The 15,450-nt window shown below is 33.5% G+C and overlaps 1 protein-coding gene across 1 annotated transcript; it reads left to right on the plus strand.

Annotated features, from left to right (window-relative positions):
- The first annotated feature begins 243 nt into the window (after window positions 1–243).
- On the plus strand, window positions 244–621 carry LOC133034114 (uncharacterized). Its single transcript, XM_061109134.1, has one exon. The coding sequence runs from the start codon at window positions 244–246 to the stop codon at window positions 619–621; it is 378 nt and encodes a 125-aa protein (XP_060965117.1).
- Window positions 622–15,450: the final 14,829 nt, after the last annotated feature.

Genomic DNA, 15,450 nt, shown 5'->3' on the forward strand with positions numbered 1-15,450 from the left:
AGCACCCTATGAGATGTTGTATGGAAGAAAATGCAAGTCTCCACTGCATTGGGATGAGTTGGGAGAGAACAAACTTCTAGAGCCAGATGCAGTTCAACACACCAACGAAGTTATTCAGAAGATTAGGGCTAGAATGATCACAGCTCAGAGCAGAAATCTTATGCAGACCTGAAGCGGAGAGACATTGAGTTCGAAGTGGGTGATCATGTATTTCTTCGAGTGACACCACGAAAAGGACTCTCGATGAAGAGATTTGGCAAGAGAGGGAATCTAAGTCCCAGATATGTTGGTCCATTTCAGCTATTGGACAGAGTAGGCAGTGTAGCTTATAGATTAGCTTTACCGCCATCATTATCTGGGGTGCACAATGTATTTCATGTATCTCAACTCCGAAAATATGTGTCAGACCCATCGCATGTTTTGAGCTATGAAACACTGGGTTTACAGGAAGACTTGTTTTACAATGAACGCCCGATAAAGATTCTTGATCAAAAAGATACAATTTTGAGAAATAAGAAAATTACCTTGGTGAAAGTCCTATGGAGAAACAGTATGGTGGAGGAAGCTACTTGGGAGCTAGAGTCTGATATGCGAGAACAATATCTAGAATTATTTGAGTAAAATTTTGGGACGAAATTTTCTTTTAGAGGGGGATAATTGTAATACCCGCTAACTTAGAAAGGGTATTTTTGTAATTTTTTTAGCGGAGAGTATTTTTTTTTATTATTTTACATATTTATGGGTTTAAATATGTATGAGATTTTTGTGATGATATAATATTTGATTTTTATTGGCATGTGCATAATGCCTAATAAATATATATATCTGGATATTATTAAATGAATATGCAATTTGGTTTGATTTTGGTACATATTATTATTAGTAGGAATAATAATAATAATGATTGTGATTATTATTTTTAGTATAATAATATTGGTAAATATTATTATAGTGTTAAAGGGTATATTTAACACAATTATTATTATTATTATTATTAATGTTATTATTATTATATTATTATTATTATTAATGTTATTCTTATTATTATTATTATTATTATTATTATTATTATTATTATTATTATTATTATTATTATTATTAATGTTAAGTTGCTGTTGTTGTTATTTTTGTATATACGAGAGTGTATATACGCACAGTTCGGAAGACCGAGATTTATGTGGAATGAGATTCGTTCCACTTGGGTTCAAAGCGATCTTTTTGCTTGGGGTTCAAACACGATAGAAATTAGGTTTTTGAGCTCTTAATTCGCACGCCAAAACAGAGAATGAACGAGAGAGAGAGAGAGAGAGAGAGAGAGAGAGAGAGAGAGAGAGAGAGAGAGAGAGAGAGAGAGAGAGAACGTATACGACATATACGATACCGAAATTTTTTTCGTTCTTCAAGTGGATTGCAACCTGGGTGAAAGTGGAGGTTTGGGATCACTTATATACGACCTAAGGAAGCTTTTTAACGTGGTATAAGGGGCGGAGGTCCTCGTTTCGAGTTTCGCCATTGTTGAAGCTTCGAAGGTGCGGCTTGAAATGGATGCGAATTCGAATGTGTTTAAGCTTGTTCTTGGGTCAAGGGAGGTTATATATGAGTGCATGGGACCGTAAGGATCATTTTTGACGTAAGAAAACGAAGCTTTAACGTCCAAAACGAAAGAACACAATTTTTACTCCATTGAAGACGGTACACCGCCAACGAAGGAGAGGACTCTGATCTGCCTTCTTGGATCTTTTTTCTTGGGTTGATCTTGATCGTTTTGAGGTCTTGAGCACTGTGGAGAGCTTCCCCAATCGAAAGGACGCTTCAAGAGCAATTGGAGACAAAGTTACACTTTATCGGCGGCAAAACCGACGAGAACGTCGGCAACCTTGTTCTGATCATTTCTAAGGTGTTTTTCTTAGATATTTTTGTAGATTTTGATTCCTTATTTTATTCTAAGGTGCTTGGTGAAGTTTCATAATTTTCTGAATTTATTTGGAATTATTGTGAATTAATTAGTTTATTTCATTAATTAATTATGAAAAATACTTAGGGTGCTTAGAAAAATCTATATTTATTTTATATGATGGGATATGATATATAAACTGTTATAAAATTGATAGATTGAATTTTTAGGCGATTATGTATTTTTCAAGAATTATTGATGTTATATCTTATTTTAACTATGAAAAATACTTAGGTTGCTCAGAAAATTTAAAAAAAAATTATTAGTGACTTAGTATAGAATATAAACTGTGTTAGAATAGTTAGATTCGGTTTTTAATCATTTTTGGTATTTTTCATGAATTTACTTAGTTAATGCTTAAATTAATTATGAAAAAAAGTTAAGAGTTGTTAAAATAGTATAATGTATTTTTGTAATACCATTTACTGTCTATGTTATAAAATGGAATAGGTTTTATAATTTATTAGTTGTTGTAGGTATTTATTATAATTATTTATGATTAATTAACTATTTATTTGGGTTTTAATTAGAATAAATAGTATTTTAGTAAAATTTTACGTAAAAATGTGTTGTATGAATTCATGTTACACGTTAAAAATGTTTATTTGAGTAAAGACAATATGTTTGTGTGAATCAAAATAATAAATGCTTATGTATGGTGTGTCATGCAAGTGAGATTGACTTATGTGTACGTATTTTTACGTAAGTTTCTGTATGAGTTTAGAGATTCATACTTGAATATATTTTGAGTGTATTGTTGTGTTAATAAATATTTAGGATCTTGTTCTCAACAAGAAAATTTGTTGAGGTGCTCGAGGTAGCTAGTGTGGTTTTAGCAACTGTGGTAAGAAGAGTGGGCATCTGTGCACATGGTGTATGTTTATGCATACAACTTGGGTTGGTTTGCTATTTAAATTGATTACGTGTTGTGATGATCTCTTTACATTTTTTTTAGCATCGTTAGCATGAGAATAGTATTAGGGTCTCGCTGCTTGTGTGAGCATAACACTTGTAGGTTATAACTTTATCATGGGTGAGTACAACTTATGGTACTTGATGGCCCATATTGGATGCCAAGTGCGAGAATAACACAAGGCAGGGCAGGTTACCTCATGTCTGATCAACATGAGTGTATAGTTGATTATCGTATGTGAGTATAATGTGCGATATGAATCTTGATTTGTGCATGTGAGAACAACATGCGTTGTTAATATATTTATGGAATGTGAATTACTGTTGATTAATATTAAAGAGTACTTATGTCAAGTAACTAGTTAGGAGGGTTATGTCCTGTTAGAGAAATTGAATCATCACAGGTTGATGATGTCACTGATGATTGATTATTAATTGCTGATGATTGAGGGCAGTCTCGGTATTGTTGAATGAGGCAATCCCAAGACAGATTTCCTTTTAACAAATTCTGTTATTCCTTTTCTTTTCAGTGTTGTATACGTGTTGTAATGTAATAGGCTCTTAGGCCATCTCTGTCTGTAATACTTTTTCTATTTAATAGAATCATCAGCCCTCATGCTCATTGAGCTGAGTTTTCATTCAATTGCATTTTCTTCAAAATTAAACTTGGTATCAGAGCTTTCTCATAACACTCTTCAATGGCTACTGAAGGAACTCAAATGTCCCAAGTCACACCAGTAAAATCCAGTTCCGAAAACTCTCCACCAAGCTCCAGTGCTCAGCCAAACACTTCAATGGCAGCACCTCTGGTGACTCCCTTTAGTAACACACTGAGTCAACCATTTTCTTTGAAATTGGATAGAAACAACTACCCACTATGGAAAACGATGGTATTCACCATCATCAGGGGACACAGACTCAAAGGATTTCTCACTGGTCAGAAAACATGTCCACCTGAATCTCTTACAGTTCCTGCAACTGATGAAGAAGGAAATGTAAGCACACACTCTCTGCCTAATCATGAATATGAGTCATGCATCGTACATGACCAACTGTTGATGGGTTGGCTGTACGGATCGATGACTGAAGGCATTGGATCTGAAGTCATGGGTTGCAGATCTGCTGCAACACTGTGGACTGCTCTTGAAGAACTGTATGGAGCTCAGTCTAGAGCCAACATGGATGAACTACAAACTAAGCTTCAGACCACTCGCAAAGGAGACAAATCGATGGCTGAATATCTCAGACAGAAGAGAATCTGCGCTGACACTTTGGCCATTGTTGGTGATCCTTACCCAGAAAAGCTATTAAGAGGTAATATTCTCTCTGGTTTGGATGCTGAATACTTGTCTATAGTTGTACCACTTGAAGCTCGTGCAGAACTGTCTTGTCAAGAGCTTCAAAGCACCCTCCTCAGCTATGACAGTCGATTGGAAAGGCTTCAATCTCTGTCACCAAACAGCAAGTTACTTAACAATCCTTCTGTTGCTTTGGCTCAAAAACCCTTTGGTCCTGGGAACAGAGGAGGATTTCAAGGAAGAGGATCTGGAAACTCCAACAATGGAAACAACTCAGGTCGAGGATACACTCCCCAGGGGTCATCTTCGAGAGGAGGCAGTGGTCAACGTGGCAGAGGAAGAGGTGGAAGAGGCAACTCAAAGCCAACTTGCCAAGTATGTGGCAAGTAGGGCCACTCAGCTGCCATATGCTGTAATCGTTTTGATGAAAGTTACATGGGACAGCCTCCTCCATCTGAATTCAATTACAGTCAGGACAGACAAAATCCAATGTCTGTATTGGTGGCCACTCCTCAAACACTTAGTGATGACAGCTGGTATGCTGACAGTGGAGCAACCAATCACCTAACTCCAGACTCTGACAAGCTGAAAAACAAAGTGGAGTATGGTGGTAAGGAGCAAATGATAGTTGGTGATGGTACTAAACTCTCTATCAAACATATTGGTTCAAATGTTCTCAATATACCTGACTCTAAGTGCTTGATTTTGAAAGATTTATTGCATGTACCATCCATTACTAAAAATCTAATAAGCATCTCTAGCCTAACCAGTGATAATGATGTCTCAGTTGAATTTTTCTCTGATTTCTGTTGTGTGAAGGATCAAACAACAGGGAAGGTGGTGCTGCAAGAAACTCTTAAAGATGGCCTGTATCAATTTCCTTCCCAAACAGTCAACAACATCAGTCGAGACACAAACAAGTTGTTTTCTGGTTCTGTCTCACAATCCAAGTCTTTTATTTCCCTAAAGGATACCTGGCATAGACGCCTAGGTCATCCATCTGCTGCTGTCTTGAATCAAGTTTTAAACATCTCAAATGTAAAACATCAAGTTAATGAAAAACACTCTTTCAGTGATGCTTGTCAGTTTGGAAAGTCCCATGCATTACCATTTCGAAATTCTGACAGTCATGCATTACATGTTTTGGATCTTATACACACTGATTTATGGGGACCTACCCTAGTTGCATCACACACCAATTTCAAATATTACATTCATTTTCTTGATGATTATAGTAGATTCATTTAGCTATTTCCACTTAAGCAAAAATCTGATGCACTTGTTGCATTCATTCAATTGAAAAATCTTGTGGAAAATCAATTTGACAGAAAAATTTAACAACTAAGAACTAATTGGGGAGGGGAATTTCAATCCTTTTCTGACTTGGTCATTGCTAATGGCATTTTCTTTCACCATTCCTGTCCTCACACTTCTGAACAGAACAGACGTGCTGAAAGAAAACATCGTCACATTGTTGAAATGGGACTAACTTTGCTTGCTCAAGCAAAGATGCCACTCAAATACTGGTCTGATGCTTTTCAGACTTCAGTATATCTCATTAACAGGCTGCCTACAGTAGACTTGAAGGGAAAATCACCCTTTGAAGTTCTGTATTCTAAAGTCCCAGATTACAAATTTTTAAAAGTGTTTGGATCGACCTGTTTTCCCTATCTGAGGCCATATCAGACACATAAATTTCAATATCATTCTGTCAAATGCTTAAATCTTGGTTACAGTGAAGTGCACAAGGGTTATAAGTGCTTAAGTCCACAAGGTCGAATTTACATTTCCAGGAATGTAACATTCAATGAGTCAGAATTTCCATGTCATTCTGGTTTCTTTAATAATTATCAAAGGGAAAAACTCATCACTCTTGATGCACCTCACTCCTGGTTTCAACTTCCATCTCCTATACTAGTAACAGGTTCATCTGATACCTCTCCATCAGTTCCAGCAGCACCATCCTCTCCAACTTCAACACAACAGTCTGTAAGTTCTCATTCATCTTTTTCTGGTTCACCTATTCCTTTTGCTACTGATGATGTTCTTGACAGCATATCCATGCATTCATCTCCCATTCCTAGCCCTGATATACATCCACCTGTCCAAACAACTACTGCTCCTACTCATCCCATGATTACAAGGGCCAAAGCAGGGATATTTAAACCTAAAACTTACTTGAGTCACAACAAAATCAGCCATGGTCAACATATACCTGCCTCAGTTGCTGAAGCACTTCAGCATGAGGGGTGGAACTCAGCCATGTCTGATGAATTCTATGCTCTCAAAAGACAAAAAACTTGGTCACTTGTACCCAGATCTCTTGCTGACAACATAGTGGGATGCAAATGGATATTCAGGGAGAAATTTAATGCAGATGGAAGTCACCAAAGGTTAAAGGCTCGTCTAGTTGCTAAAGGGTTTCATCAGAGACCTGGTGTTGATTTTGGGGAGACATTTAGCCCTGTTGTAAAAGCTGCAACCATCAGAATTGTTCTTGCCTTGGTTGTCTCATTTGATTGGGAAGTTAGACAAATAGAAATCAACAATGCCTTTCTTAATGGCATTCATGATGAAGATGTGTACATGTCACAGCCAGAAGGCTTTGAAGATCCACAAAAACCTGATCATGTTTGTAAGCTTCACAAATCCATTTATGGATTGAAACAGGCTCCTAGAGCCTGGTATGATCAACTCAGATCTGCTCTGTTAAGTTGGAAATTCAAAAACTCAAAAGCAGATTCTTCCTTTTTCATTCTCAAGGAGCAGCAAGTTACAATCATGTTGCTGGTTTATGTGGACGACATAATTGTTACTGGTAACAATTCTGAAGTTCTCAACTCATTCATAGACAGGTTAAACAAAATGTTCTCACTTAAATACTTGGGAACCTTGCACTATTTTCTTGGTGTTGAGGTATTCAGAGACTCCACTAGAATCCATCTGTCACAGTCTAAATATATAAGTGAGTTGTTGCAGAAGGCCAAAATGGAACACTTGAAACCGTGTGCTACTCCCATAACTGCTGGGAAGCCACTTTCCATCAATGATGGAAAACCCTTCATTTTTATAGAAGTATCCTTGGAGCCCTACAGTATCTAAGTCACTCAAGACCAGATATAGCCTACTCAGTTAACAAACTGAGTCAATTTCTCAAGAAACCAACTGATGTTCACTGGATTGCAGTGAAAAGGATTCTCAGATATCTCAAGGGTACTGCACATCATGGACTGCACTTATCTCCAAGTCCCAATCTTCATCTGGTGGGTTTTTCAGATGTCGATTGGGCATGCTGCCCTGATGACAGGAAATCGGTAGCAGGGTATTGTGTTTATCTTGGGGATTCCTTGATTTCCTGGTCTTCTAAAAAGCAAACTGTAGTTGCTCGATCCAGCACAGAGTCCGAATACAGAGCTTTGGCTCAACTGGCAGCAGAAATCTCCTGGATTCAAGGTCTGTTGTGTGAAATGAAATTCGAGTTGCCTTCAGTTCCAGTTATATGGTGTGACAATCTCAGTGCGAGTGCTCTTGCTGCAAATCCTGTGTATCATGCTAGAACTAAACACATTGAGTTGGATGTGCATTTTGTGAGAGACAAAGTGTTGGATAAGAAACTTGAAATTCGATATGTGCCTTCCCATGATCAAGTAGCTGACTGTTTGACCAAAAGTCTCACTCCCTCAAGGTTTCAATTTCTCATTGCCAAGCTTAATGTGATTCGCTCACCTTTCAGCTTGAGGGGTGGTGTTAGAGAAATTGAATCATCACAGGTTGATGATGTCACTGATGATTGATTATTAATTGCTGATGATTGAGGGCAGTCTCGGTATTGTTGAATGAGGCAATCCCAAGACAGATTTCCTTATAACAAATTCTGTTATTCCTTTTGTTTTCAGTGTTGTATACGTGTTGTAATGTAATAGGCTCTTAGGCCATCTCTGTTTGTAATACTTTTTCTATTTAATAGAATCATCAGCCCTCATGCTCATTGAGCTAGGTTTTCATTCAATTGCATTTTATTCAAAATTAAACTTGTCCTACATAACTCTTCTTACTGGGCGTTAGCTCACGGGTACTCTATGTGCAGGTAAGGGTAAGGCTAAGCAGTGAGATTGAAGAGCTCGAGGTGTGGACTACATATAAGGGGGCTGGCGCAGTATTTTGCTTTTAATATTTTTAAATGCTAAACATTGTGGATCCGTTATTTTTGGTTTAACTAGTTCTTATCTAAGTTTACAGTACTAAAAATAATTTGTTTTAAATAGTGAGATCTCATGCTTAGATATTTTTCAATAAAGAAGTATTTTATTGTCTTTATCTTATTAAATTGTTTTATAGGGACTATCCTATGTGACATCTCGGTAAATCGGGGTGGAACACTATTTAGATTTTTGCCACTTTATTTCAACCACTTATTCTTCTTTTCAATAATACCATATTTTCCAATTCAACCTTATAAATGTCAGAACTATTTATTTAATAATTATAATTAATTACTAAATAAAATTGTCATTTATGTAATTTATTAATTAGACCATGAAAAGTCTCTTAATTAACAAATTGATCCCAAAACCTCTTTTCTTCACAATTAAGCCCTTGCTTAGTGAAAATTTATAAATAAGACATAGTCTAATTTAAGAATTATAATTGATTAATTAAAATCAATTAACTGAGTCTGCAAGCAGTATTATCTCAACTAGTGAAGGGACCATGGGACTATATAACCGAGCTTTCAATAAGTAGATCTAGAATTCACTAAGTAAATTCTCAACTTATTAATTCCAACTTGCCCCACTATGGATTTGGAATTGAATACACTCTCAGTTATATTGAACGCTCTATATGTACCACGATATAGATACGTTATGATTATTCATTGTTACAATCCTAATAGTCAAGGATCCTCTATAGATGATATTGTTGGAATTTATTTTACCAGGATCTTAGATCTACTCACAAGTATGTTTATTAACACCCTAAATATGAACTTTCTAAAACGATGAAATAAACACATATAAAGTTTAAGAAACCTTACATTGGGTGCAGCGGAATATAATGACTCCTTCCGTTCAGATATCTAGCCCTTGATTCCTTTCTGTAGCAGAGCATTATCAATATCTGAACTTGGATCTCTTTCTCTGAATCTTTGATGCTGAAACCTCCTTCTTGCTGAAAGTCTTTCTTCACGATCTTCCTCATTATGATTGAGGTATCACTTGCTGTGTGTGGGCACTACTCATACACTAAGGATTTCGAAATTCAAGAGGAAGAGGGAGAGAGTGGGTTCGGCCAAAGATAGGGAGAGAGAAGGCTTAGGTTTTTCTCTGAAGGAAAAATAGAAAATTTAAGTGTAATTTTCCTGAAGCCTTCACTATCTATTTATAGCATTCCACTAGGGTTAGGTTTGAATTATTTGGCATTAAAATAATGAAAATATCAGAGGGAAAACCCTACAAAAGTGGTCGGCCATACATAGTGGATTTGGGCCTCACTTTTTGCAATTTTGCAGTTTTATCTTTTCTGCATCTAATTTTCTCAAAAACGCAAATTTTCTAATTCAACCATTTAAATGCCAATTCTAACTATTTAATAACTATAAATAATTATTTAAATAATATTGTCATTTATCATATTTATTAATTGAACCATACAAAGTATCATAATTAACAAATATGCCCCTATAAACTCTTTCTTTACAATTTCGCCCTTACTTAGTGAAAAATTCACAAATAGACATAGTCTAATTTGAGAATTATAATTGATTAATCAAAACCAATTACATGAGTCTTACAAGCAATATTATCTCAACTAGTGGGGGGACCATGGGTCTATATAACCGGGCTTCCAATAAGTAGATCAAGAATTTAGCACTAAAATTCACTAACTTATTAATTCTTTGTTGAATCCACGCATAGAACTTAGAATTGCACTCTCAGTATATAGAATGCTCTATATGTTCCACCATATAGACACATCATTAGTTATCCATTGTTATAATCCTAATGTGATCAATGATCCTCTATATGAATGATCTACACTGTAAAAGGAATTATATTACCGTTACACCCTACAATGTATTTATTCCTTAAAACACTTGACCCCGTATAAATGATATTTCAGCTTATGTGAAATGAGTACTCCACCATTTATGTTCGTTTGGTCAAGCGCGAAGGAGATCATCCTTTGCTTACTATTCGCCAGATAGAAGCTATAGATTCCATGTTTATGATAGCGCTCCCACTCAATTGCACTACCGTGTTCCCAAAATGTACGTATCACCCTGACCTAAAAGTAGGCTTAACTAACAAATCAAAGAACACGAATAGCCTTTCAAGATTGAGCCTAATCATAACAGGATTAAGAACATTTGATCTAGGATCAACTAGGCGATATTGACTTGAATAGATATTACGGTAAGTTTAATAAATCTAAGTCAAAGTTCAATATCGTTCCCTTCCGATGCATACTCCATGCATCCAACATGAGCTTTACTTTAACCAATGCTCTGGAAAGAACATAGCACTTCTCCAAATGCAAGTAAACTCTGTTGTAGATTATCATATCAGTAAAACCCTATGTCTGATAAATCTAGGAAACTTTATTCACATAGTCATGTTTACTTTCCAATGTGTTGACGGCACAATAAACAGGATCAAGTATGTGAAAAGGGTTTCAGATGAATTTATACATTATGTACATATAATCATGAAATAAATCATGTGAACCATGCAACATTAAATGTTATTTCTGATCTATATTAATAAGTAAATCTGATTATATTGAAATGAGTTTTATTTAGGGCATAAAACCCAACAAACTCCCACTTGCACTAATATAAAACAAAAAGTGTGTTTCAAATAATCTCAACACCTCGATATACAAATCAAGTGTAGTAGTAGTAAACTCCTCGTAATAGGATCTGAAAGGTTGAATTAACCACAACCTTTTCTCCACCATTACTCTTCCTTAATCACAAAATCATTGATAATGTGAAATTCCTCTCTATATGTCTACTCTCTTGGGATACTGAATTCTATACCTTTGGCAACTACTTTTGGTTAATCATGAAATTAACACTAGTAGTTTAAGGCAATTTGGAATGGTGCCAAAGATGTATAGAACTTTCCTTAGACTGAATAAGTACCTTTCCTGCAGCTTTAACATTCAGTCTGTCTCTGGTAGACCTAGAGACTTCAGATAGGTTTTTACACTTCTCCAAAATCACTATTCCACCCCCAGAGTAATCACCATCTTATCAGAAAGATTTACTAGCACAAAGGCAAATTTCGAAATCTGATATGGTGTAGTCTAAGAGTTTTAAACACACCCTTATAGACTAACATATAGTTCCTCTTCTTAATCTTTAGATTTACTTGATTGTCTTCCAATGTTCTTCTCGTGGATTAATCTGATACCTACTCATTACTCCCACTCAACAGCAGGTGTCTGGTCTAAGGCATATAAAAGCATATCTAAGACCTCTCACTGTTGATATAAGAAATTCTTTCATGGCTTTATCTTTTCTGGAATAGTTGAGACTTTTTCTTAGATAAATAAAATCTATGTCTAAGAAGTTGTGAAGCTTCTATAGATTGCCATTAGAAAGAAAATGCTTCAGCATCTTCCTAAAATAAGTTGCTTGCATTATAGTAAGTAATTACCAGGTATACCACAAGCGATAGGTTTAGATAAACTCAAACCTATAATACTAGGAACAGGAAGTTTTGTTAAGTCCATTGAATGGACTTATAAACGAAAATTTCCTTTTATGTCCTTGTAATAGAAAACTTTAGGTTACCCCATGTGAATGGATTAAACCACTATTGGCTTTCTTCTTAGTTTCTTATCTTAACAATCCATTACTTGTTTAAACTCACAATGGATTTTAATCACTAGTGTCTCCCAAGTCATAAGAAGGTGAGTTCCTAGAAACTCTCCCACTACGACAAGGTACCGTGAATTATGTCTAAGAAAACTAAATGGTATTAACCTCTTTGGTTGTGACAAAACAACAGAGGCAGTGGGATCATCATATGTCAAATAAGATGATAGAACACTTTTGGAATCAAGAAAAATATCTCCTTTATTTGCTACTTGTTTTCAGACTTAGTCATTTTCTTAGAAAAGTAGTATTTGTTTGAACAAACACTTTCTTATCTATTGACAATGGGATGGTCCACCCCTAATCACTTAGAATAGCTAACAAACCATGGTTAACAATTCTAGCTTTTCTTAAGATTTTGATTAGGTCATCCATGAATCTAGTAATTATTTACATTAAGTAGCCAACCATTACATCATTCTGAAATTGTATTACCATAGAAGGAATTAGGCAACGACTAGTAACTAATCATCAATATGCAACTCGAAATTTCTAGGGAGGTAAGTTTGGATATAATTCAAAAATAAAATTAATGATCTTTGAACTGCATATCTACTAACTATTTCTCCACCCCTATCAGTTCGCAAGATCTTTAACCACTTACCTTAATGGTTTTAACCATTGCTAGAAATTAATGAAATTTTTTCAAACATTTCAAATTTCTTGCTAAAAAGGTATAATCTAGAGTTTTCGTTTTAAGAATACAACGAAAAACTTATATCCACCCCTGAATGTACATCCATCTGCGAATGAGATGAACTACTTTCAGTGGATAAAGGCATATTAATTCTTTGCAGAGATTGATCTTGTCAAATCCACTATGAACAAGATACAAATGCCATAGATTAAAAAAAAATGGTAGTGTCTTTTGATGACATAGGTTTAGTTACATCAAAGAGTTCTTAGAATACTGCAAGTGGATCCTGGTCACAGAATACCTAACTCATATTCCATACAGTTTTAATCCATTAATAGAATATGGATATTAAACACTTGAGAAAGTGTAACTGTATTGTATTCTGGAATTAGAAATATAAGAAAATTTCTATTTGGAATCTGAAATTAAAGTCAAAGACTTAAATTTATACCAAATATAATGAGTAATTCTATCTCGGACCACCACTACTAATATAAACTCTAAGTCAGATTTGCCCATACAAGTAGGAGATTTCTAAGATTGAGGATTTATATCAATTGGGAATAGAATTTCGGGATTATAATCATATGCGTCATTTAATTTCTTAAGAGAAAATATAAAATGACATGAAATGATTTATAGACCATTCATCCAATGATATATTTTTAAAGCTAATTCGAAATGAATAAGCTAAGAGGAATTAGGATAATTTCGTTTAAAATAAGAATCCAACGATGCTTCGATTAGCGAAAGTCAAAGTAATCTTATTTATACAATCTTCTTGTTTCATATCGTAAAAATACTAGTCTAAGGTGTCATCAATTGATGAACAGCTAGATGTCGCATATACAATATTTATCTTTCGAGATCTAACACTATTATGTATGTCTAATGGTGAAAATCCACTAGGGATTTATCTCATTAGATAAACAAGCCAAGTTAGACCAACAATGAAGATTCGAAATTAAACTACAACTTAATAACAGAAAATAACATGGTTCAATATAAATTCATACACAATTCAGAAATTATAAGCATATAGCAAGTAGGAATGACAAGTGAAAATACTAAAACATACAATCCTAAATAATTTCCAAGGTTTTCAACAAACTGATATCAGTGTCCCGTTTAGGCGAGAGTCAAAGCTACCATTCATTGAATAGAGTTGTCAGCTCGTCTAAAATGTTAAACATTCTAGCAACATTTTATTCGATCAAGATTGGAATTCAGCGTTGTCCCGTTTAGGCGAGAGTCAAGGCAATTCTATCTTATGAGCTTCCACCATTGTTTCATAATTTGCAAGTCAAGTATGGTCGCCACCATTAGGGTGATCCATACCATACAAAACACTTACAAACTACTTATCATGCGAGGTTAAACGGTGCAAAATTGCTAATGAACGTTCCTCCATTAGGGAGGATTACTCACTAAAACAAACGCGGTGTAAAACCCACAATGGAGATCGAATGTCTTAATAATAAAGCTCATTATTTAAAAAGAGTTGTATTTTCTTTGATTCTCTTTATTTATTCTATTTATTTTAAATATATATTTATTTAATTAAAATTTCCAATTTAGAATGAAAAATTCTAAATATAAATTTTAATTTAATATTTATAAATTTTACTTAGATGGATATGAAAATAACATGAATTATTTCCACCTTAGTAATAATTTCCAATAAATATTTAGAAAAATATTCAATTTAAGTTGTTACAAAATTAATTTACAACTCAAATTTTTATTTTCTATAAATATATATTGCATTTCGAAAAATTAAAGTATTTAAGAATACAATTTTCGAAAAATGCATGTTAAAATAAAAAAATAAATCCTGGAAAAATTATTCTAATTTAATGTTGGCCCAAAATTAATTAATAAAATTAATTTACAACAAAAAATATAATTTTCCTATTTAATTAAATATATACAAGAAAAATATCAAATATTTAAGTATGATGATGAAAATCAACTTAAATATTAATTTTCTATTTAATTAAATACACTAGAAAAATACTTCAAGCAAAAATATCACCTATCTAGATTTTCCTTTGACTAATTAATTCAATTTCTAATAATATACTTTAATTCAATTTATTTTAAATTAATCAATAAATGAAAAAATCATTGATTTAAGTTGATCCAAGAATTAATTAAAATAAATAATTAATTTACAACTTAATCTATTTTTCAAATAAAATTTGAAATTCCAACATTTAAGAAATGCAATTTCGAAATTTGATTAATAAAATAAAGAAAAAATATATTTTGAAAATTATTTAAATTTAGTTGAAAAAATAAATTTCCACTAAAAATAATTTTCTATTTAATTAAATGTCATGAAAAAGAAATATTTAAGTATGATGATAAAAATCAACTTAGATATTTAATTTTCAAATTAATTAAATGTATTAAATTCAAGAAATAAATAATTAAGTGTAGAGAAGGCTTAATTATTAATCTCTAGTTTAATACTAGGAAAAATATACTTAAAATAAATTGTACCAAAATTAATTAATAAATAATTAATTTCACAATGTATAATATTTCCTATTTAATATTAGAAATAATAAGTAGTCTAGAAATAATTATCTAGAAAATATCTTATTTGACTAAGTATCTTTTCCACAAAATTTGAAAAAATATCTAATTTAAGTTGTATTAGAAAAAATCTAGAACTTAAATATTTTCAAATTTAAATTTAATTAAATATCAAAAATTAAGTTGTAACCACTTAATTTGAAAATATTCCATTTTAAGTTAATAT

Source organism: Cannabis sativa, chromosome 2, assembly GCF_029168945.1.
Source record: "Cannabis sativa cultivar Pink pepper isolate KNU-18-1 chromosome 2, ASM2916894v1, whole genome shotgun sequence".
Lineage (NCBI taxonomy): Eukaryota > Viridiplantae > Streptophyta > Magnoliopsida > Rosales > Cannabaceae > Cannabis > Cannabis sativa.